Raw genomic sequence first — 23,467 nt, 5'->3', positions numbered from 1 at the left:
ATTTCAGCGGTTTCAGCTAAAAGAATGATCATTTTAAGCTACTGAGAGCACGCAGAAATTTTTAAAATGGAAACATTTGAGCTGCATACACTAGAAAATGTTTTTATTTAAATTAGTAAATGAGAGCATAGCGCACTGCAGATTTTGACTCATTGTTTCGAAATGAAGGCTAACAGCAGACTAATATCTACAGTTCACCATGAGCAAACAGCATAAGCTATACAATATAGAGTAACAACATTCAACAGAGCTTTGTAGCATTACAATAAGTATTTTTTTTCCTTCAGAAGTACTTAAGATTTAGGACTTAAGGAAGATTCTTTATTCACAGATCTTAAAAATATGCAAAAATTAAAATAAATGATTCAGAAAGAATGTGGAATAAAAATATCCTTACCAAATAGAGCAGAAAGGTGTGAAGACCTGTTCCAAGTCCAACAGAGGACAGAATGCCTAATCCTACCCAATAGGCACACCAGAAGAACTTTTTCTCCATATACCGCACATACTGAAAGAGAAAAGTCACAAAACAAACATGGTGATGTCCCTTGGAGGAGAAAGTTAAAGCTACAGACAACTATCTGCATTAGTTTGTATTAGAACAATGGAAACAGAGTCCTAAATTCCTCTATCTGCAACTTACTACAATTACAGCACAGGTATATGTACAGAGAACAACGCATTTTCTAAAGAAAAGCCCCCACACCTTATAATCAGCAAGGTTCCAAGGATACAAATGGAAAATTCAGTTTCAATAGTGAGGACCTGAAAATCCAGAATAGGCATACAAGGTTCACACGGGTAAGCAATAAGCGCCAGACAACATCTACTGGAAGCCAAGCAGCAAGCAGACAGATTGGGGAATTTCCTCAACGGATAAGTGTACAGCCAGGTACACTGCAGGGACGGGAGGCTGTATCTCACTCTCACTGCCATGAGAGCAGTAACATAAAAGGACGAGCAAGGTCATTAACTTGGCTATACCACAGCCCTGAGAAGAGGTGCCCTTTAATACCATGCATGAATCAACAGCACGGATGTGAAGTTTACCGACCTTAACCAGGCTCCAGCCTGCCAGAGTATAAAAAAAGTCCTGAAAACGACCACTGAAACTGCAAGTATACTTCGCTATTTTGAATTAAATGTTTTGGAAGAAAGTGGCATACATATTCAATTATATGTTGATGGTACACAGAGATGGGTAGAGAGAGGGTTTAGCAGGACATGGATGTTAGGTAAGAAGCTCTGGAGGAAGGGGGGTGGACAGATAGCTGCTGGAGCACACCACTGAGACAACACAGAACAGAGCTCCAAGCACCACTGGACACTGCAGGCACGCTCCCCTTGCCCATCCCAGAGGTACAGGCTTCTTCCCACCAGGCTCAAGGAAAGCTCTGGAGGCACTGCCAAGCCTCACTGCACTGCAGCCCCAGCCAGCTCAGGGGGCACGTGCCTCAACACCAGTTTGTAAGAGCCATCTAGTGGCAAATGTTGAGTGCATCAAGCTCTGGCCTCGATGCTGACAAAGCCACCAACCAGGGCAGTTTTTAAATGAAGGAGGTATTTGTCCATCAGGAACAGGAATGGACCACTGATCTACCAGCTGCCAACCTGCCCGGTGTGTAACTGCTTAGGTCTCAGGCATGGGACTGAGCAAGCAAGGATGCAGTGAGCTGAAGAATCTCATTTCACTGCATTAAGTGACCCAGCCCTGGGAAGCCAGGACTCGTGTTCCAGACCTGCATGTTCCTCAAGCAGACAGTGACAGAGGTCAGCAGTGTAGATGTAAACAAGTTCTCTGAGACTGGGAATCTGGTGATTTGCAGAGTGGTAAGGTGAGTCAGCTGCACAAGGAAATGCTCTGCTGGGTTAAAAAGGGCTGCCCCAGAGAAAACCTGAAACTCAGGGAGAAATGGCAAGGGGAAAAGCGTAGACAACACCATCATGTTACGCTTAGAGCAAGCACCTACACTTCAAGTGATGTAAAAGCATCAGTCTTCACATAACCCAAGACAACTACGTTTTTAAAACAGCCATTGTAAGACAATGGGAGTATAAGAAGCATCACAGAACCAGATTTGAGCCATGAAACCATTTTATGCCTACATGTATGCCTGAGTGGGTCAGGATACCCTTCCATAGCAATAGAAACGTTTCTTGGAAACCAATCAAGTTCTCTCATGACTCAGTTTAACATTTTCTCAAGAGTTCCTACTACTATTTAAAGCTTGTTAACAACAGATGTGAAAGAATGCTGCAGCATCAGAGGTGTGCTTATTTAGGAGCAGATGAGAAGCAGAACACCTACATATGCAACAAAATAGATGAAATGATACAGCTGATCTTCCCCCATCCTTAAAACACAACTCATCCACACATGACTCAAAGGAAGTCACGACATGATAAACAGATAACCTTAGCAAGTAGGGGTTCAAAAGATGTGCTACAATCTCATTAAGACCCTATTCAATTTCCCAGGATGTCTATTTTAGCACAGGGACAGAAAGTATTAACCCCAGGAAAGTAACCTGAAAGCCTCATACCTGTTGATGTCTTCCTTCAACATAATACGTAGCTGTAAGCACTGCAAGCATCAGTAAAAAAGCCACCAGGATACTTCGTCGATGCCACAATCTTAAAAGACAAATGGTGATTAGTGTTTTTCATAATTTAGCATGCATTTCAAAGTAACTTAAGTTATCCCTGTAGAGTGGGTGTGTGGATGTAGTCAGTAGGCAAAATGACAGCTGAGAAGTTCACTGTTATAAAAATGTAAACCTCCCAAGAAATAGCTGGGGAGCCTTTAATCTTTACAGAAAAATCTCTAGTTCACTGTCAGATGAGAACCAAGTTCAAGAAAAAAAGGCAAGTAAAAGGCAGTAACTTGCTGAAAGCAAACAATCTAAAAGCCAACATTCAGCTTCTGCAGCTAAGAGAGTTCCAAATACAGGACCACCAAGAACATTCGTGGTTAAGCCAAGTGCAAAGCAGGCACCGGCCCTGTGCAGGGGATGATCTGTGGGTGGGTAACAGAAGCGCTGATTCCAAACTGTGCTGGTGGGTAGAGCCACAGTGACAGTAAAATGAGCAAACCTCAACATTATTTTGGTTCTCTTAATCTGCTGAAGTTAGTACCTCTTGTTACAGCTCAAACTTGAATACATACATTTTTACTAATTATGAAGCATTAGGAGGCTACTACGGGTAAACAGAAAAAAAGCATTTTTATGATATCCAGTTACTCTTGCATCTGCCTAATTCTGTAAGGTTACAATAATACTGCTTCACACATACTTGGCCACACACAGCTGATTAAAGAATATATTTATTATTTTCTGGGAAACACTATTACACTGTCATCTAATGCTATAAAGAAAAGGAAGTGCTAGCATCACTTAAAAATCACTGACATGAAATAGTGAAATAAGTGTAATTTATCTATTTAAATAAGCAGAAGGAAAGATTGAAATACGGGAAGTGTAATACAGCAAAACAGTAGCAAATGTTTCATATTAAGCAGGCTGAAAAAAAGTTCCTTTAATCTTCTTGTAATTGTAAAACATTTGTGCTGCTGCTTGTATCAGTACAAGAATTGGATTTCCAAGCAACTGTCATTTAAATCCCAGTTTACTCAAGTGGAACACAGGAAACCATTAAGTGTCAACCTGAGGTCATCTTCATAGCTTAGAATCTAGTCGTTATTTTCTATAAAGACATTGTCAATTTACACAGCTGTGGTGGTTTTACCATAGCTGTGGCTGTGAAGTTCTGTGTTGTACAGTGGCACACAACATAGACGTGCTGCTGATGCACAACTGAAGATGCAAATGCTATCTGTAACAAACTTTTGTATCTAAGAAGCCAAGCAGTAGATTAAAATAACACCTCAAATGTTATTTCTGCTGTGCTTAAGTAAGTAGTTGTTTCTGACAATCTCCAAGCAATGTTAAAATCTGAAAAGGCAGTTCTCAAAGAATATTTCCAATGATAGCTGAAAGCATGTACATAAAACAACTAAACTTTGGGGTTAGATTATTTTGGGTGAGAGAAGCACAGAGGGATTAAGACTACACTATCTAAATCTGCTACTACTCATTCCAGGACGTCAAAAAGGAAAACAGAAGCTTGTCTCAACATATCTTGTGTGTCAGCACCTCAAACCTAGCCCAGAAGAGTCAGTGGACATAGCCCGTTATCACCAATCTCAGCTCACTCCCGAAAGGAGCAGCCCAACAGCTAGAACCAGTGAAGGTGCTATTAGATCCTGTCTTCTGACCGGGAAGTGATTGTAAAAACAATCCCAAACATAAAGATTCCAGTTACCAGCACAAGCACTAGGTGGTTCCTACTCCTGGCTTTTTTGGTTGCCAATTTTATTCATGTTTGCCTTTTGATACTCCAGACCCTCCCAAGGCTAGAGCATTAATAGCTATGCGTTTCAGCATTAGTAGATGTTAGGCAATTGCAAGTAGCAGTCCTAACTAGAATAAAAGCCCATTTTATCCAGGGTGTAAATGATGCTTAGGGCAAGTGCTTCAATAAATAATTTCCTGCTGTGAAAGGGACCACTATCTTAGAAGCAGTTCTCTAATCGGGTGTCATAAACATCACTGTAAATCCCACGTAACCCTGAACCCTGCCCTAGCTGAGTTATTTGAAGATCATTAAGTGATACTAACACATGTATTAAAAGATCAGTACTTAACACTGCAGTCTTAAGTACAATATCTCTTGCCTTCAGGATCCCTAAACACTGTCCCATTCTTTCAAATTGGCATATTCAACTCTTCAGGAAGGAAGTTCGCAATTCTCTTCCATCGAGACCTTACTGTATTTACACTTATGCAATTTAGGCAGAAGGTCTGGGTACACAGCTGGAAGCGTGGTATGTTCCAGTAGCCACCTTTAAGGGACAAAAATAAATATGTTTTCTAGAAGAAGAATTTTAAAGTAGTGAATCATCAGGAAAAGTGAGATGTCAGAATGACCTACTGAATCAGAGCATGGGTTTCCCCAGAATGCTTAGTAGAAGTTAAAGAAAGTATCTTTACTTTATGGTCCATTCCTTCAAGTTTATTAGTGTTTCCAGGAAAAAATACTGCAAGGTAACAAGCGGTTGTCTCCATAGGACAATATTCAACCTCTCTTCTCGGTCCCTTCGCTTCCGTTCACCCAACAAAGAGGAGTCTGCAAAGGAAAAGCAACAGAAATATAAAACCACAGGCTGACGGTTCAAATCCCATCCCACCCAAAAATATACTGATTATTTTTTGTTGGGAAGTTAACATGGGCTCCCAGTCATCTTTTCCACTTATCACAAAGCATTTGCTCCAAGGGCGTTGGAAATCTGGTGACCTCCAGCAAAGGAAACACGGTGGCTTTTTTCCTCCACATAGCTGACAGCCATTCAAGAACTGGCTCTGGGTGCAAAGTCTGTTAAATACATTAGCATTTATGCAAAGTACTGCACTATTAGCTACAAATCAGCGAATCCAACAGGTCAAACGTGTCTCTATTGCCCAGTACAGAGACCACATTTCACTTTGAACTTCTGAATTTGGTTCTCTTCCAAAGCTATTCTCAGACGTCTCCAATCGAACTAGATTGGATTACGTGTGCTTTCCACACACTTCAGTCCCCGTGTAACTGGATAACGGTATCTCTCCTCCCAGTCAGAGGGCTCAGGCTACGTTAAGCCATGCCACCCTGCTCAGCTTCTCCAAAATGAGTCCACGAGACAGGAAGTGCTCCCACGAGAAGGGCCTGCCTGGAGACCACAGCCCTTCGCTAGGCTGACACTACACTTTTGGTTGCTTTTAACCGCAATAATTCGGTTATATTGCAGTGCCCGACACTACGACTACAACAGCAGTTACTGTGCACTGCTGTACAAGTATAGAAAAAAGGATCTTCTAATAAATATGTGTTATTCTGTGCTCACAATATAGTCAGGATTAATAAAAATCCTTAGCTATTTTTGGATGAGGATGCTTTGTTCAAAGGCTGTCAGGCTATGGAGTGGCAGTAATTTTAACACTTTTAAAGAAAATGAATTCTGAAATGAGAGAAAAAAGCATGAAACACTGGGAAAATATAGAAAACTAACTTTTATCCAAATACTATTCAAATTTTAAATTAGGATAAAACTGTTACATATGGAAAGTGAATCTAATCTGAATCCCTATCACATTGTAACCCAAGATGTTTTATTTCAATAATTCAAACATGCTGCCTTATCAGATGTTGGTATCTACATCAAAATCACATACCTCATTAGTCACATTGCCCGTTTTATTTTCTTTAGCTGTATTCTTTACCTCTGAAAGCATCAGTTGTTTTAAATGAACTAATAGAAAGCCTGCAATTGCAAGTACTGGATAACATCTACATTCCCTCAGAGTGAAGTCCCAGTGAAGTAAAAGGCTTAGATTTGTTCCATGCATACAGGCATACGCTTCTGTAAATCCTGCCACATTCCTTGCTTCAAGAATTTTTGTTCTCCACTTTTTCCACTTCATATGCCTAATAAAAATCCTTCAACCTTGTTGTTTGTTTGTTTGGTTTTTATTACTTTGTATGTTCTTAGTAAAGGTCATCAAAGACAATGGCGTAAGACTGTGTACAACTTGAGAAATCACTTGGTTACAAAACTTAATTAAATATGGAACTGGCACATTCAAGGCTGACAGGAAACAAACTAAGATGATAATTATACCATACAGCACAGATAATTCGGCGACACAAAGATCTTCATGAAACATTCTCAGAATTTTATTTTTTTTTTTTTGCATGAATTCTAAACATGAGCCTACTTTGGACATACCTGAAGGAAAAACAAAGGCAAGGCAGGAGATGAAGTAGTTAACTGTCTTTCCAGCAATTTATCATTGAAAAATGATAAGCTACAGTGAAGCTAAGTGTCAATAGAAACACTAGAAATTGGGAGACGAAAAAAACCACACTGGATTTCTCCCAAAGCAGAACTCTCCTGGAGATTATAATCAAGTACTAACTCTTCAGAGCCAAAGGGTGGGGCTGTGTAGCCTGACTTCCACGGCCACATGTTTGTCAGCATAGTTCAGCTTTTCAGCTCCCAGCTCCTATTAGAACCCGAGTCAGCTTTACAGGGCTCGTATGTGTGTAAGCTACAGAATAGGAATGCAGAAGGAAAGAGATTGAGAGAAGCTGAATGGAAATACACAACATAAAACTATTCCCTGGCTTTACATTACACAGGTTCTTTTGATTTCAGATTTAGAGGTGATTAAGTTTCCAATATCGATTCAGGCTTCTCTCCTTGCATTATCTGGGCATGAAGTGAACCAACAAATTCCTTCTGAGCATTGTGTTGGCCATTTTACACACCAGGTTGACCAGCTGAGAACATGAAGTCATTTTCCACCTACCTGCGAAGTTTCCATTGTGCTGTTCTTTGATCATTCCTGTGCGTCTCTGGTCACAATCTGTTCCATTCTCTGCCATTTCATAGATCAATCACGTACAGGGGATCTAAGAGCAAAACAAACCCAAAAAACACAATGTCTCTATTTCTGGTTACGAAGATTCCATTTACTCTGTAGTCAGAAGATGCACACAACCACCCAGGAGTTCTCCAAATCACATTTACCTTGCATCACACCGTTAAAAAAGGAGAACGTGTTTCCATTCCCACAATGACAAAGTTTAAAACATTTCCACCCACAGAAATCAGATTTTTTTTCGTTTTAATGACACAACTCCCTCGCTTCTCCAACTGAAGAAAAGCTCGTTAAACAATCCCTTCCATTAATCAGCCCACTGCCTTGGCTCCACAAGGAGCAGAACTTCGCACAAGCTTCAGTTCAACCCCAAAAGAGAGGCTTAAGATTTGATTCCCATATCAAAAAGCATCTATCCTGGCAGCAAGATCCCACGTTGTATGCAACTAGACCTCAAAACCTTCCCATTCTAAGAAAGTACCCCTCAGTATGGTAAGAAACAGAATTCCATCTCATGGTGTACCGTGTAATAACTAAAACAGGAAAGGAAAGCTCTGCAACTGTCGAAAGGAAAGCTTTTTGAAAAGTGTATGCTCTCTCTGCTAGTTCAGCCTCTCTTTGTTGAGATCAGCCTCAAAAACCCAAAGAGCTGCTGTGGTTTTCCTTGTCCAGGAGAGTAAATAGTGCGGCAACTGGAAGCCAGCACGGAGCAGAATGTTGCAAGACTTTCCCTCCCAAAAAGAAAAAAAAGAAAAAGACCTGACCAGCTGACAATTCTTATGCAATCAAACATAAGAAGCAGCCAGTCAACCCTTTGCTTTAAAAACCCCTTGAATCTTAAAACAGTTTCTGGAATTTTATTTTCGAAAAAAGAGTCCCGCAAAGCTAAAGCATGCCGTTGGCGTTGTATTTCTCCCCGTAAGCAAACCTGATTTATGGTTTTTGATATGCTGCTTTTGCTGGGAAGTAGTACAATATCCAAATGACAGGTTATATAAAACTGTCTACTGCAGGAAATTAAAATTTGATGGCAAAAATAGTTCCCCTTTGATTTATGTCAGGCTTAAGAGCCAAGCCGCAATTCAGGTTTGGTAAACAGGAGCGAGATCTTCGCTTTGATTCACACTGCAATCATTTTGTCTTTTTTTTTTTTTTTTAAATGAAATGTTAGAAGATTTAAGATACTGTTTGTTTCGTAGTTCCAGGGTTTCACAAATTAGTTTTATACCTGTTTAGTAGAACACGTCTGATCCTCAGGCTTAATACAATAAAACAGACTACAGATAAAATTGCTAGCTGTGGTTATTAAAGAGGTTTTACTTAAAACCCAATGGTCAAAAAGCATCGAGGTCTGAGGAAGCAGTACTTCCTCCACCAGCTTCTTTCTGAAATGAAATGAGCACAAATATAAATGCGGCTAGTTCAGCAAACTAGTAGGAATTAACCACAAACTAGTAGGAACTAACCTCTCGGCACGTTACAGTTTTTATTCATTGAAACCTGGGCCCCAGAATACCCAAACCACCAGGGGAATTAAGGGCACAGCCTTGCAGAGGTTTGCTTCTGAAGAACGCTGAAGGGCTCAGCCAAGGACAACGAGGACTGACCTGCTACAGCGAGAGCTCCACAGCATCCTTCTGCAGTCACTTGCAGCTGAAGCTTTGCTCTGCACTGCTACTGAAGCACCACAGAAACACAAAGCTCTCTCCTCAGGCCAGGCTTACGGCAGCAGCCTGATGCTGGAAGGCAGAGGAGTTCCAGCAGCACCCAGCTGAGGACACCAGGCCAGTCGCTCCAGCGACACAAGGATCAAACATTTCACCACCTCCCAGTTTCCGCAGGACAGTAAGGCCCTGAAAATAGTGGAGCATCTTCTTTCTGGTGACTGCACTTGAAAATTGAATTTGGACGCCCGCAGTTGCAAGTTTTCCTAGGAAGCCATTCTACACCAAGACACACACACACACACAAAAAAAAAACCTTCTGGTTCAGGAAACGTTGGTCTCATTTTGTTGGTGTATACATAAACACCCATTAAAAAATTTCAGTGGAAGTCACGTGCTCCTCATTTTGAAATTCATCTTTTTTTCCTTTCTTCCTTTTTTCCCCTTCGATTTAGCCTTCAAAACTGAAGCGCCAATTGGTTTGTTCTCTGCACTTTGCTTAACTACATTTCAAGGAAGTTAATTCGGGGTGACACAAAGCGCTGCCCGTGTCCGATGCTCAAGTCTCGGCCGTGCACAACACTTCATCCCCACGAGCTGCATCCACCCCAGCCTGTTAAACGCCTTACTGGCACTCAGAGCCAGTGGTCTCTGGGGATCCTGATGCATTCATGCACACGTATCGACACGCGTATCACAGCTTTCCCAACCTCAGCTAACAGAGCCAGTTTTACCCTGTCTGCTCGGAAAGGCATCAGTCTGGGATTACCTTTGCCTGGCACTACCTCGAGGGCACAAACGAGTATTTACAACAAAGATAAATAACCCCCCTGCACACTGGTGTAGGGTGTATACTCGTTAAGATGGCCCCAAAGTTCAGGCACCCTGCAGGAGTGCTCTGAGGACTCAGATGGAAGAACAGAGTTGGCTGGGAGATCTGGGACCTACCGCAGGGCAAGTCTGGCAGGGCTGTGATTCAGAAACCAACCGCCTGCTGGGTTCAGAAAGAACTTCTCAGTTTGCCAAAGCCTAAAGAGCATCCTAGCGTAAGGAACAGGAGGGTGTGCATCCGGGAAGTTTGCTCCCTGATCCGTTTGGCACCTATCAGAACCACCAGTCCTGCACCAGTGTCTCCATGTGGAGATCAACTGGAGCAGGAAAGCGAGCCAAAACGGAGTTACCCTTCAGTGACCATGTCCAGATCCTCAGGTCTATGCCAAATCTGTGAGAGCCCAAAGAAAATGAAATCCCAGCTGTTAAACAGCCCCCGCTTCTTATGAACCCTAACAGCCACACAGCCTGGATCCAAAAAGAAATTCCCAAGTCCACTGAGTAGTTAGCAGCAAACATACAAATGAACTATTAAAGGAGCGAGGAAAACAACTTTGAACAGTTTTGATATCAGAGTCGCTTAGATCATCTGCTAGAGCTGTGCTCAGACAAGAACTTCTTTGTGGGGCTGAACAAACAGCCCACAAGCCATTATTCAGCTGCAGTGCAATCCATAACATTAAGTACAAAAAGACAATTATTGCCAGTCAAAACGTAAATGGACCAACAAAAAGGGCTCCTCATGACTGTGACTGGCACTTCGCAGCCAAAACGAACAAAGCGTAACGAGCTTGGAACACGGGAACATTACACACTGCTGCTTCTGCACGCCGTGACCACAGGAAAGGACAAAAGTCTCTTCTTTCCGAAGTCCTGGGGAGGCTGCTGGAGCTCCCCGCGTTGTGTCGCTGCTCTTCAGTCACAATAAAGAGAACAAAAGGTGGACCTTCAGAGGTGTAACTAACTGCACTAAGCCACACAGCTTTACACATCTGCAGCACGGTTTTGTTTCAGAGATTGGATGCTCAACAATTTACACAGGGAGTAAGCTCACTGCTCCTCAGCGAGTAAAGGTTTTGAGAGCACTCTCCTTCAGAACTGACCTCCTTCAGACCTCAACGACTGCCTGCACAAGAACACGTTCAGACAAAGGACGAGACCAGTCCCGAAGCGAAGCGTTACGTACCCCTGCAGCTCCGTGACACTGAGCCACTCTTCACCACGTCTTCTGGATTCAAAGCCAGCAGAACAGACAACGTCGTCCTTAGCTTTGCAGGCACTCAAGACCAAAGCGAGTGCTCTTCCAAACCTTCTGTCCCTACAGAGTACGGTAACGCTGCTCACCATGTGATACAGGGCTGCCAGGGTCCCTGACTTGAAGGTTAATAACTTTCCTAAAGCCACAGAAAATATAAGAAGTACCTGCTTTATTTTTCCAGTCCTTTAGCACTCAGGGGAAGCATTCAATTAAAATAAATTAGGACACATCTGAAAGATGGTCAAAATCTCTACAGACGTAGCTATTACGGGCTACTTTCCTATGAGTGCATTTATTCCCATTCTAAAAATGTTTTTCTAACTAAAGTAGTTTAAGCCCTCAAAGGCAAGGACAACCAATTCAGTTAAAGACCACAGGTTTGCATTTTGTGGGTTATGCCCCTGTGCACCAGACCTATTTTCCAACTCCTAACCAGATGAAGGTTTCAAAAACAAAGTCATTTTACAATTTAGAGTTAAAATTTCTGTTTTTCCAAAAAGACTTTGGAGCATCTCTTAGGAAAGCACGGATTAATGTTGTCACACAAGCTTCAGGGATGCCACGCTTTTTCTTTTGGGGCTAAGCGAAGTTGTGATTCTGCTGGTACAGCTGCATTTATCAAACTGCTCTCCAGTGAACCACGAACACTGACGGCTGCCTGTGTAGATCCAGCACTAGAATCAGCGAGTATAATAAAGTCATCACACAGTGCATAGGTGGAAAGGCATGAAGAAGATGGTAGGAAAGCCAAAAGTCAGGTTGTCCAGGTCTTCACAGCGAGCTCTTGCGGAAAGTTCAAAGAAACTCCTTAAATAAGAAAGGAAACTACAGAACTGGGAACGTGAGCACTGTCAGCACAGCACGCCGTGCCCCAGGGGAGGGCACAGGCTGGGTCTGAGCTCCTTACTCCTTGCGCAGGTGGGCAGCAGCGGGCCTGGGGGGCAGATGGCAGCTTAGGGAATGGGGCGGCTCCCCTAACAGGGACAGAACAAGGCTTAATATTCAGGTGACTAAGCTACCACGGTGTCTTTCACATCCTCGGTTTGAGGGCTATAGGGCAATCCGTGCACGTTAATGCCTTGGCAGAGGGTGGACGCAGCCCTCAGCCCGGGTGCTGTGCTCTGAAGGTGAGAACATTTTTTCAACAAATTCATAGTACACAAGGCTGCCTGCCTCACATCTTACTGTCCCCTGGGTCTGTCAGGTCAGCGTGACACCAAACCCAGCCAGGTGCTGTCCCGTGTCCCCTGCTCGGTGTCGCAACAGCCTCAAGGCTGTGCCCTTCATCCCCCTGAGATGGCAAAGTCCAGCCAGCTCACACGTCTCCGCATGGCACTGAAGGTAAAGGTCTAACCGAAGGTGATGGCTTCTCGTCACAACTCTGCCGGAAAAAAACCTGCTCTGCTCTAACTATTGCTCCTGAAGCATAGTAGGTTTGGGTTTGTTTTAGAAACAGAAGTTATTAAGAAATAAAAGGAAGTCCCAAAGCATGCATTAACATTCTAACAATGGGTATTCACAGGACGCAGTCAGACAGTTATGACCGATTCCAAGGCTATTCAGAGACAACCCCAGGAAAAGACTCTTTGAAGTGGAAACAGCGCAGACTTCCCAGCCGAAGGCTGGCACCGCTTCCAGCACTCTCCCCAGCACCCTCCCCTTTCTCAGTGCCACTTCCCTCTTCAAAGCTCCCAAGCCCCCTCCTCCGCCTTCCCCCAGAAATCCCCAGCACCACTGATTTCACCTGCTAAGTAGGGCACGATGCTCAACTCAACAAGCAGTGCTACCCTCCCGTTGCACAACTGTAAATGTGCTATTTCAAACACTCATCAGAAAGCAGGGGGTGAAGCAACCAGCGTAACTATCACCTATTAACAACAAGAAATAATAACAATAAAGAGTCCATCCCGTGCTGCAGAAATAAGGGCAGGCTGATGTTATCAAGCCCCTTTGATACGCTCCAAGGAATAAAGGAGCAACCTCACAGCTCCCCTCCACAGGGGTAACAACGCCAGGGCACCCGCTCCTTGGTGGGCACCAGCACTCACAGCACAGAAAAAAAAGGGCAGGAGCGAACCGGTACCGAAGCTGAGGCGCTTCTCGGGGGGCTGTGAGGGGATAACCCGGCTTTGTGGCACTGCAGCGAGCAGCCCCCACCCCGCCTCACCCCCGCGGCTCCCCGAAACGCCCCCAAACCCCCGAGGCTGCAAAAGCGGCGCCGGCTGCCCCGGGGCGTTGTGGAGGTGCCCGGCAGCACCGCGCAGAGCCCGGGCACCGGCCCCGTTCAGCCGCTTCGCTCCCCTCAGGAGGGGCCGCGGGGCCTCCCCGGTGCCTTGGGGCAGCTCCCGCCCCTCCCCCCCCCCCCACAGCCCCTCAGCGGCCGGGCCCGGGGCTGTTGCCATGGCAACCGCGGGGCCCGGGGCCGGCCTGAGGGGGGAGCCGCGGCTGGTAGCGGGGCTGGGGGAGGCTCCTCCGCGGCCTGAGGTGCTCCGGGGGCTCCGAGCGGCCCCGCGGTGCCCCCCTCCCCCCCCGTCCCCTCCCGCACTCACCGCGCTGCGCCCCGGCTGCTCCCGCTGGGCCCGGGCCAACCCGGAAGTGGGAGGCGGAGCCCTCCCGCCCCGCTGACGTCACTTCCTCCGCACCGCACCGCGCCGCCCGCTCTCCCCACTGCTCTCGGGCGCTCTCCGCGGCCGGCGGAGCCCCGCCCCCTTTGGCGTGCTGGCGTCACTTCCTGGCGACGGCGGCGCGGCCTGGTGGCAGCGTGGAGGCGGCGGTGAGGAGCGGGGGGAGCGCTCGGCCCTAACGGTTGTAACGGTTTTAACGGCTCTAACAGCCCCGGTCTCGTTGCAGGCGCCCCCCGGAGCCGCAGCACGGCCCAGCAGCAGCAGCCGCCGCCGCCCGGTGCCGCCATGGAGCAGCTGAGCAAGGCGGGGCTGCTGGGGCTGGTGGCGGGCGTGGCGTGCGGCCTCTGCCTGGGCTGGGGCCTCCGCGGCCGGCTCCTGAGGCAGCCCCGGGCCCGGGCGGCGGCGGCGGCGCCCCTCGGAGGAGCGGGACCTGAGGCGACGGTGCCCGGGGAGGACGGGGAGTTCAAGCTGGTGCTGGTGGTGCGGAACGACCTGAAGATGGGCAAGGGGAAGGTGGCGGCGCAGTGCTGCCACGCCGCCGTGGCGGCCTACAAGCAGGCGCAGAGGAGGACGCCCGAGGTGCTGCAGCAGTGGGAGTACAGCGGGCAGCCCAAGGTGGTGCTCAGGGCGCCCGACGAGGAGACGCTGCTGCAGCTGCTGGCCGAGGCCAGGCGCCTGGGCCTCACCGTCAGCTTGGTGCGGGATGCCGGCCGCACGCAGATCGCCCCCGGCTCGCAGACGGTGCTGGGCATCGGGCCGGGCCCAGCCGATGTGGTGGATAAAGTGTCCGGGCACCTAAAGCTCTTCTGAGCCGGGGCCCAAAGAAGTGCCAGTGCGTTGGTACTGAGGAGTGATATCCAAAATTTGGGATTGTTTCACATGCTCTCAGTAAAAATATATTTTTTTTTTGTAAAAAAATTAAACTTGCAAAATGTAATGCTGTTCATGAGTTTCTCTAGCTTCTGCATTGCATTCTGAAGTGGGAAGGAAAATGCTAGGCTGGGTAGAGTTACAAGAAGCAGAGCTGAATTTTACTACCCTAACTAGGAGGAATCAAGCATTTGTAAGACTTGTGCAGTTGATGAGTTAACACTTTGTCTGCTTTATTGACTGAATACAAGCATTAGAGAAGGTTGTCTTGTGCCAAAAATAGAAGGTTCCCCTCTGCCTTTGCCCTGCATGAGGATTTTTTTTAGATTGATTTTGTAATTCACAATAGGTGGGCTGCTAGAGCAGTTAGGGATTGCCCCACACAGCAGGAGATGGCTGCAGCGAACTTAGGGTAGGGTTTCTGAGCCAATGACTGATGCAACACCTTGTAACTGGTATGAAATGTATGAGACGGAACAAGTTAAACAGGGCTTACAGCTCAGTACTTATAAAGGGAAGATGTAAGTAAGCCATGCTCCTTTCTGGAGAGGTCTGTGGAGCTGCTGCCTTTACCAGATTTTAAGCACATCCGAATTTCCCATCTGGCTAACACAGGGAGTTACCCACACATGTATAAACAGCTTGTCACACAAGAGGAAACTTAATTCCTATTTTACTGAGGATTAATGGGTCCTTATAGGTTTAAGAAAGCACTCAATTACAGAAGTTACTGGGCAGAGGTCAGATCACAACTCACATTCTACCCAAATCATGGAGATTCTACCCCTGGAGCTCCCTTTTAACTCTAATAACATAAAAGGCAGGTTACCTGCACTTCTAATTAGGTGGATTTTCTATTACTTTTAGTTTTGTAACAAAGCTGTGGGGTTTTTGTTTGTTTTTTTTTGAGAGAGAGTGCTATTGAGCACCAAGTCAGGAATTCTGTGCAGTGGGCTTGCTCAGGATCCCATTGGGATCTTACCTGGGCCAGTTGCTCATCAGCCCAGGGAAGGTCTAAGCCCAAAGGCAGGTGAGAGGCACGGCCTGGGAGAACTCTTCTTACTCCAGCACGGTTCATCAAGGAATAAACAATCCCAGCTCTAGCCTGCAGCTGCCCAAGCCCCCCAGCTTCACACCCACTACCCTTCCCCACTGACCTGCTGTAACGCTCACCTGCCAGAATCCCTCAGTTCAAGCTGAGCAAGGAGAGGGGGATTCAGCCTCAGGGCTGGCACCTGACACTGAGGATAGCTGGAGAAGCTTCCATCTCTTTGCCAGGAGCTACCACAACTAGGGCCAGGGCTGTACCATTCAGTGCACTCAAATATGACAGTATTCATTGAGAAACATTTAAGTCAATTTTATTTGAAGCTAAATATATTTAAGGCAACTTACATACCTAGAACATAATCTCAATTTAACTGACACACCCTACTACGATCCTAACGTATCATCTGGGCAAAGATGCTGTAGTTGACCACAGTGCAGCCAACTCTTGAAAAGTGCTATTTTCTTCCATCTGGCATAATCTTTCTATAGAAAAAGCATTACATATTTTCTTGTATCGTCCCCTCAGTGCAAGACACCACTACTGGTCTCTATTGCTTCTGTTCTAATGGCCCCTTCTACCCTTGAGGTGTATGCACTTGTATGCCCCCAACGACTAGCACTGTAATACTTGGTTCGAGGTTGAAGGTCCTTTTGAAGACAGTAAAGTGAAGCTACCACTATGCAGCATGTCCACAGTCCAGTAATTTATTTTTAAATTGAGTAATTTCAAATTGCACAAACAAAACTGAACAGCAATATGCTTGAATTCTCTCTTCTGTACACTCAAAACAGTGATCTAAAACACCACAATATCCAACATACACAAACCTCAGGGCAGGGTTAGTAAATACACAGATTGGAATCATGGTGCTCTGTTCCTGAATGGAATGTCCCACAAAAGCACAGGATACAGCACAACATAAGGTCATCTGTTACATATGGAGTGAGCAAAAAGACACTAGCATTTTCTATATGCATAACTGGAAAAACCTGCATAGGTTAAGGAAAAAACTTTTACTCATTTTAAGTCAGGCAAGGTTGTCTGTACGCATTTTAAATTCTTTTAGAGCTATGCAATCCAACCAGGGTAGGATATGCTGATTAGTGTTGTCTCTTGTCAGCGGTCTTGCAAGGTCAAATACAAGTATCTTCACTTTAGCTTTCTCCGAATATACAGTGAGACTTAAATGCATTTAGAATAGACAGTACATACTGTAAGCTGCTCACATACAATGAACTTAAGATTCAGTATTAGAGTTTAACACTATAGAGTGCAAATCAGAATCTTCACAATAGACTTAATGGTAATAAGCAGTCCTGCAAAAGCCCACTTGAACAAACTTGTTTAAACTATTCCCCTTTTAAAGTAAAGTCTAAATGACATGGAATGTGAAAAAGATTTAACATAAGTGATTCAAAGTTTGCGCTAGAAAAAACAGTCCTTCATGAAATAAAGGTTACAAGAACACGAGGCAGAACTCTTGCTTTTTCCCTGGTATGAGTTAAAGCGGGGAGGGACGGTGGAGTTTCAGTAAGAAAATATGCTAGCTCCAAACTGACTTGTGCTGCACCTTACATGCTGTACCCAAAGCCAGGCTGCGGTTGCCCGTACGGAGGCGCAGTGTAGCCATAGCCAAAAGGTGCTTGTGGAGGAACTGCAACGCTGGGTCCTGCTGTCAACATTAGCTGGGGCTGACCTGGAAGACAGAACAGTTATATATATTATGAATAATATATTCTGTATACTATGAATAATATAATTCTGTTCTATATGTTGTAGAACAGAAATACCCAAGATAAAAATAAAGCATACTGGGCAAGATCCAAGTAATACAGTTCTAGTACAGCTCCTGCACTGTTTTCTCTAGTACTGATTTCATATGAAGAACATTTCAGGGTGGGGAAGGACCACCAAAACATGTCTAGAGAGGTATTGATTTAAAAGATAAGTGTGTTACTGACAACATATGAACTAAAATATTACCATAAACAATAGGTTGTGTTTCTGTAGCTTGCTCCTCTTCCTTTCTCAAAGACTCTGATGCATCCAGTTTATCCACCTGGAATTGAAACCAACAGTTAAAACAACTCCTCCAGAAGAGGTACTTATTCATGGCAGAGAAGTGGAAAAGCCTTAGTGGTATGTTAACACCCATCAAGAAAAGGAGACCATTTACAAGTTAAGATCAATTCAAGTAGCAATGTTGGTACTGGTGCAGTCAAGATTGTTCATTTCCTGAAAAAAACCCTTAATTGAGGGATTTGTGGAACTTCATTGAAAGCTCGCTCCAGGCCAAAGCTTTGTATGAAAGGTCCCATACTGGACTAGAGCTACTTTGGCATCAGTAAGCTCCTTGACTGTTGCTCCAACTGCTTCAAACCAGCAGCCTTAGGTCATAAACTCGGATTTTAGCAGTGTCAGTTGGCAACCTTTGGTGTTGGAGCAACTAAGATAATGTCCAGACCTGGAGAAGTTTCCCTGAATATAAAACACTGATGCAAAGTGATCTCAAGTTGGTATTTGTGTAACAGACTGCAATAGCATCCGACATGTCACTTGAGCCTCAAGATTTCACTTTCCAAACCCATTCACTCATGCAATTTCAGTTCAAATGCAGAGAATGCATGTGTATAAGACTTGCTTTTTTCCACTCTAGAACTGCGTGGCAGTCAGCCTAAACCCACAAATACTCGGCTTGTTCAAGCTTAATACACGGTAACAGGACGAGACTAGCCAGCTTCACTCTGCTGCACAGCAAGTGGAAATGTGCTGTTAGCCCAGCCCTTCAAAAGGCAAGAGAAGAAACTTGTTCTGTATTGAAGCATCACTTGCTACTAAAATGGATCCAAGGAAACTCAGCATTACTACAGGCTAAGGCAGGCCCTGAAACTAGAACCACAAAAATTAGGTACTGCTATTTTACCTGGGAGATAAGATTTAGAAAAGTCAGAGACAACCATGCCAATTACTTTGTAAAACAGTAAGACAACTCACAAACCAGATTAGTCTTTAATTTCATGTGTCCTTAATAAAGGAGCTCGAAGGTAGGTTTCCTGTACTTACACAGGGTCAGCATCACTGAACAGCTACATCAACATCCATGAGTTGAAGAGTTTTCAGATTAACTGTGCTACGTTAGCAGTTACCTGCAAGCAGCACTACCAGCTTTCTTCTTTCTTAGTTGCACATTACACGTTCCATAAACCTCTTAGTTTGTAACCTCAATTAGAGGCATTAATCTATGAAGTGACTTAAGTCCTGAGCTTTATGAGTTCGTTCATTGATTGGGCTTCTATGGCAAGCCTTTTTGTTGTCTCACACCAGTATCTGGCTTGCTGTTGTCAAAGCGCACAGGAGCATATGCCAATGCTTTACGACTCATTTCCAGACACTGGGCTGAAAACTATACTGGTTTTGACTCAAATAGCAACACACTGAACACAAAAGCACAAGTTTAGAGATGCAGATCCAAGAAGAATGTGCGAGTTTGGTACTAAGCAGAGGCATTTGGTTTACACACGCTTGGAAAGCCTCCAGCCCAGGACATTTAATGCATTTTTAACCCAGTTTTGATGCATCTCCTCAGAATTAAACAAATATTTTCAATAACAAGAGCAAGTCTGTAACCAGCCTGCAGGATGGTTCTCACACCACTTGCTTAGGCGTCATCAGGTTCGGTACCCTAACACACTTGTTACAAGATTGTTTTAAAGGCTTTTCCACAGGGACTGCAATAAGCTGTAGAAGAAAAGTAACATGCATTCAATGTTATCGTGTTATGTGTGCATGAAAAAGAGGCAAAAGTACTGAAGCAGGAGTGAGGTCTGAAGATGACTGCCATACAGGCTCCCCCCAAAAAACCACACGCAGCCCACAGCAATGCCTTGTAGCTTAAGGAGTAGTGGGATGTAATTGCAATGACTGCTACACATGCGTAGTTTATGCAAACACTGCAGTTCAATTACCTTTTTTCACACACACGCTTTCTTACTGCCTCACTTACTAGCTGCTGAAGGACCTTACACTACACATTTTAGTCAGGTTAGCCTTGAGTTCCAGTGGTGTATTTACAGACATCTTGTCACCAAAAAGCAGTTTGCACTTAGTCCATCCTGAAGCCATTTGTCAGTTTGCCCTTTGCCCAACCATATTAATGGAAAACTCACACTAGGGCTGATTTCTGTTCTAAGGAGAATTGGAATGGCATTTGTACAGGAACAAATGGACAGAAGCCTTAGAATTGCTCTTAGGAAGGGCAACATTGCATAGCAAAAGGCAAGACCCAGAGTAGCCTCAGAGGAGCTTTTTTTTTCTTTTAAGAGGTAGCAAGAGAAATTTAATGAAGCTGAGGAGCTTGGAAGGCAGTCTTTTTTTTTTTTTTTTGCACAACTACAACAAACTTACTACAGGAAAGGGAACCACAGACTTGGTCTAATAGCTGAGGTTTTAAGTTATCGTGTGGACTAGGACACCATGTGGATTAGACTAGCACCATAAGAACTGGACACCTGAGAGAGAAAGAGTCTCTTCTGAAGCAGCTAGTATCTATTCTGTCTACTGTCAGCACACATTAGTAACGGTCAAGAGATCAGAAACTGGATCACAGTCCTGTATTTGTATATTCGCTAATATATTAGCAAATGCCATATTGGTTTATAGTTCAGAGAGAGCCAGCAGTCCAAGACTTAATTATTCGTTACTCTAGGTCATTCCTCCAGTCAGTTTGGCAGTCCAATAGTAGCACTTCACCCCTTTGACACCAGGTTGACTGTGATCCAACTGATCACCCGTACGCCCTTCCTGAGGATCTACTAGCATATTAGTAGCAAATGAAACTACTTTTGTCCTACTGCACTAACTACTTGTAGAGTTAAACAATTTGCATATGCTTTAGTGATATTTTGTTTGGGGGAAAAGCAGTAGCAGCAGTGTAATAAACGTAGGAAAGAAAAAAACTCATGCAGAATCCTTAGACTTAGTCCTCCAGACTTAAAGATGGAAAACAAGAATCAACTTTCACCTTTTCCTTTATTGCATCAACCTGCAAAGGAATTCAGAAGGTGCAGCTTAGAAAAATCAAATTCCATATTTAGCATATAAGAGGTAGAAACAAAAGTGTCAGGGAAGAAATAATTAAGGTACAGGAGAGCAAAAACAAAGATACACCAGAAGTATCTGCTTTAGAAAGGCAGCTCTGCTCATTACTAGGTTGTACTGCGTTGATTTCATTAGCTACCCTATAGCTATATCCTAACCCTTCAGCAAATCATGATGTTTTAATCTCTAAGAATCCTACTCCAGGACTACTAGTCCCAGGAGAGGCCTAGTATTAGCTTGGTACATCAGGCATGTCTGACGAGCAATGCTATTGCTTAGATAGCTCCCCACCTCCCACAGAGTTCAGCATTTAAGGATAGCAGCTTCCTGAAGGAAGCAACAGCCAGGCAAGTCTCCTGGACAAACGGGCACTATGGTGGTCTTCATCGACTCAAGCACTGAATTCAACTTTTACTTCTCATACAAAGAGTTCTGATCATTAAGGAATTTACACCATTTAATTTTAAGATACTCTAGCAGCTTCAGCAGGGCAAATCTTGCTAGTGACAGCTGGTATTTAGCTGTGACAAACCTGGTTCAAGTCTGTCAGAGCAGTACCAAGTATTTTCCCCATCCTAAAGTGACCTCACACAAGAGTTGAGTCAAACAAATAGTTAGTGTCATTAGCATCAGAGCCATGGTTTAAAGTTAAGTGCACAGCAGACAAAGTTAAATCAAGTTCTGGCTATAAGGGTTTTTTAGTAAACATTTTAGAATCTAGTTAGAGCTTGTTCTCTGCTGGGATTCCTGACTGACATGGCATATAAAAAGCCTGAATCTTGGAACTACCTAAGACACTGCCCACAGTCAGACAAATACTACTGATGCAGGTTCTGCAACTGGTAGATAAGAGTGGAGTCTGCAAGTGTTTCAGTCTCTTAGAGGGCGAAGTCTCTCCCCAGATGGACTGAAAAACAAGTGTGGACATGGACAGACAGACATTTGACGAAGCCCATATCAATGTTAGTAGCAAGCAGACAGTCTCAAGGCATACACACCACAGTGACTAACAAGCTTTCACTGTTGGAGAAGCGCCTGCTCTTACCTTGGTCAAGTATTCCTTCATGACCTGAATGAAGTATGGCATGGCAAAGTCCATGATGTTGTGCCTCCATGCTGTTTCCAAGACAACGTCCGGCCTTAGAAGATCATAGCAGGTGAACAGACAAGCACCAAAGCATTCTTTCTTGTTCTCCTGCAAGAACCACTGCAACAATTCTTCCGCCAGCTCAGTATCTTTGGATTCTGAAGCATATTGCATTGCATCCTACAACAGGAGACTCAGGTTAGCTTCACATGCCATAGTATATTCACTGATGTGGGTGGGGTTCATAACTAAGCTGCAATTTATTAGCAACATTAGCAGAGAGGAGGCATTCTACAGCTTGTTTCCAAGAAATCTTGGAAATACAGTGCTACTCTGCAGCAAGATGTGCCAGATTAGCAACAGGCACCACCTAGCGGCCTCCAAAAAGATGCAGCTTGACTGGAAAGTCAAGATTCCAAATTCTAGGAGTCAGTTAAAAGACTAGAAACAAGTAAAGTATGCTAAACCAGATCTGCGCACAAGTCTTACCTTATACAGTCTGTCTTTCTTGCAGAGTTCTACACTCTGTTTCCAGCGATTGTTTCCTTTGAAGAGATACGCAGCAATTCTTCGGAACTCTATCAGCTCATGTTTCTCCAAACGTTGAGCAAGAGAGATATTGTCAAAGTTGTCATATGCATCTATAGAAGTCCTAAGGGCCTGAGGCAAGAACAACAAAGTTATTCACATTTCACCCAAACAATTGCATCCTCAAAGATGTCAACACCTTCCATACATCTTCTGTATTCCTACTTCTAGTAAAATAAAAGTATACTAGTCAGACCTGCAGTGAGAGCTGCTTTTTTTTTTTTTTTTTTTTTTTTTTTTGGAGAAGCTGGCATTTGACGCACATGGAGTTGAGAGTATTCTGGTTCATATTTTTCAGTAGCAATTGCTGTGGTCAAGAGACTGAATACCTACTGTACATGTTATGCAAATAGTAGAATAGTTAGATGTTTGCATTCTTTCCTTCGCATCCCCATTTGCTTTAAATAAAAGCTGGATCTGTCACACTCAAAGCAGTTGGTCAATTCCTAGAAGGAATAACCAAAAATGCCCCCAAAAAGCCACTGACAGTTCTTGACTTAATCCTTCTCTAGTCACTACTAGTTCGGTTTGAAGCAGCAAAGAACATACGCTTAAGGAATGTTAGTTAACAGTAAGCAGGCAGAATCTATTGAAAACAAGGGAGAAACCTGTTTCCAGATGTGAAAAGCAGACCTAGAGTGTTAAGTTAATACTGCCACAGGAGCCAGCTTGAACAGAACTTGTCTGAAGTTCAGGAGTAGATCTTTTACAAAGCACATACAACATGCGAGTCCCTGTCTGTTCCAGATACTGCTGTTTTGAGACAAGACATACCTGGTAATCTTCTTCAATAATGAAAAGGTTGTTCAGGGACTCGTTCACTGATTTGTTGTTGTGATTTTGAACAGAACGCAAGTAAGGCTTAACCAGTGGTAACTGTTTAACCTTCAAGGAAGCAGACAGATAAACTTAAGTCAAG

At 44.3% G+C, this 23,467-nt stretch overlaps 3 protein-coding genes across 7 annotated transcripts in view; 1 reads left to right on the top strand and 2 right to left on the bottom strand.

The window, feature by feature from the left end:
* VMP1 (vacuole membrane protein 1) overlaps positions 1-13,897 on the bottom strand; it is a 64,290-nt gene extending 50,393 nt beyond the window's left edge. The window contains exons 1-5 of one of the 3 annotated variants that reach the window (XM_084492808.1): positions 13,781-13,897; positions 7,407-7,509; positions 5,052-5,187; positions 2,544-2,634; positions 398-508 (exon numbers count right to left, since the gene is read on the bottom strand). In XM_084492808.1, coding sequence (XP_084348934.1) covers positions 398-508; positions 2,544-2,634; positions 5,052-5,187; positions 7,407-7,482 — 414 coding nt within the window. In that variant the 5' untranslated portion in view covers positions 7,483-7,509; positions 13,781-13,897. Of the gene's footprint in view, positions 1-397; positions 509-2,543; positions 2,635-5,051; positions 5,188-7,406; positions 7,510-9,085; positions 9,382-11,159; positions 11,464-13,780 lie in introns of those variants that run through there. The other 2 variants (XM_084492809.1, XM_084492810.1) reach the window with 2 other exon arrangements.
* On the top strand, positions 13,879-14,792 carry PTRH2 (peptidyl-tRNA hydrolase 2). Its single transcript, XM_084492813.1, has 2 exons — positions 13,879-14,004; positions 14,082-14,792. The coding sequence occupies exon 2, from the start codon at positions 14,141-14,143 to the stop codon at positions 14,663-14,665; it is 525 nt and encodes a 174-aa protein (XP_084348939.1). The 5' UTR covers positions 13,879-14,004; positions 14,082-14,140; the 3' UTR covers positions 14,666-14,792.
* Positions 14,793-16,464: 1,672 nt separating this feature from the next.
* The window catches only part of CLTC (clathrin heavy chain), a 29,746-nt gene continuing 22,743 nt past the window's right edge, over positions 16,465-23,467 (bottom strand). For 2 of the 3 annotated variants that reach the window (XM_084492797.1, XM_084492798.1), the window contains exons 28-33: positions 23,323-23,433; positions 22,450-22,620; positions 21,919-22,140; positions 20,797-20,817; positions 17,760-17,835; positions 16,465-17,472 (exon numbers count right to left, since the gene is read on the bottom strand). In XM_084492797.1, the coding sequence (XP_084348923.1) occupies positions 17,348-17,472; positions 17,760-17,835; positions 20,797-20,817; positions 21,919-22,140; positions 22,450-22,620; positions 23,323-23,433 (726 nt within the window). In that variant the 3' untranslated portion in view covers positions 16,465-17,347. The remainder of the gene's footprint in view (positions 17,473-17,759; positions 17,836-20,796; positions 20,818-21,918; positions 22,141-22,449; positions 22,621-23,322; positions 23,434-23,467) is intronic. The other variant, XM_084492799.1, reaches the window with a different exon arrangement.

Source organism: Aythya ferina (genome assembly GCF_964211825.1).
Source record: "Aythya ferina genome assembly, chromosome: 19".
Taxonomy (NCBI): domain Eukaryota; kingdom Metazoa; phylum Chordata; class Aves; order Anseriformes; family Anatidae; genus Aythya; species Aythya ferina.
The sequence above is the reverse complement of the archived record's forward strand: the minus strand, read 5'-3'. Positions and strand labels throughout refer to the sequence as shown.

What these genes read in the sequence shown, in the direction of transcription:
- PTRH2 (XM_084492813.1), top strand. Translation starts at nt 14,141, where the DNA reads ATGGAGCAGCTGAGCAAGGCGGGGCTGCTGGGGCTGGTGGCGGGCGTG.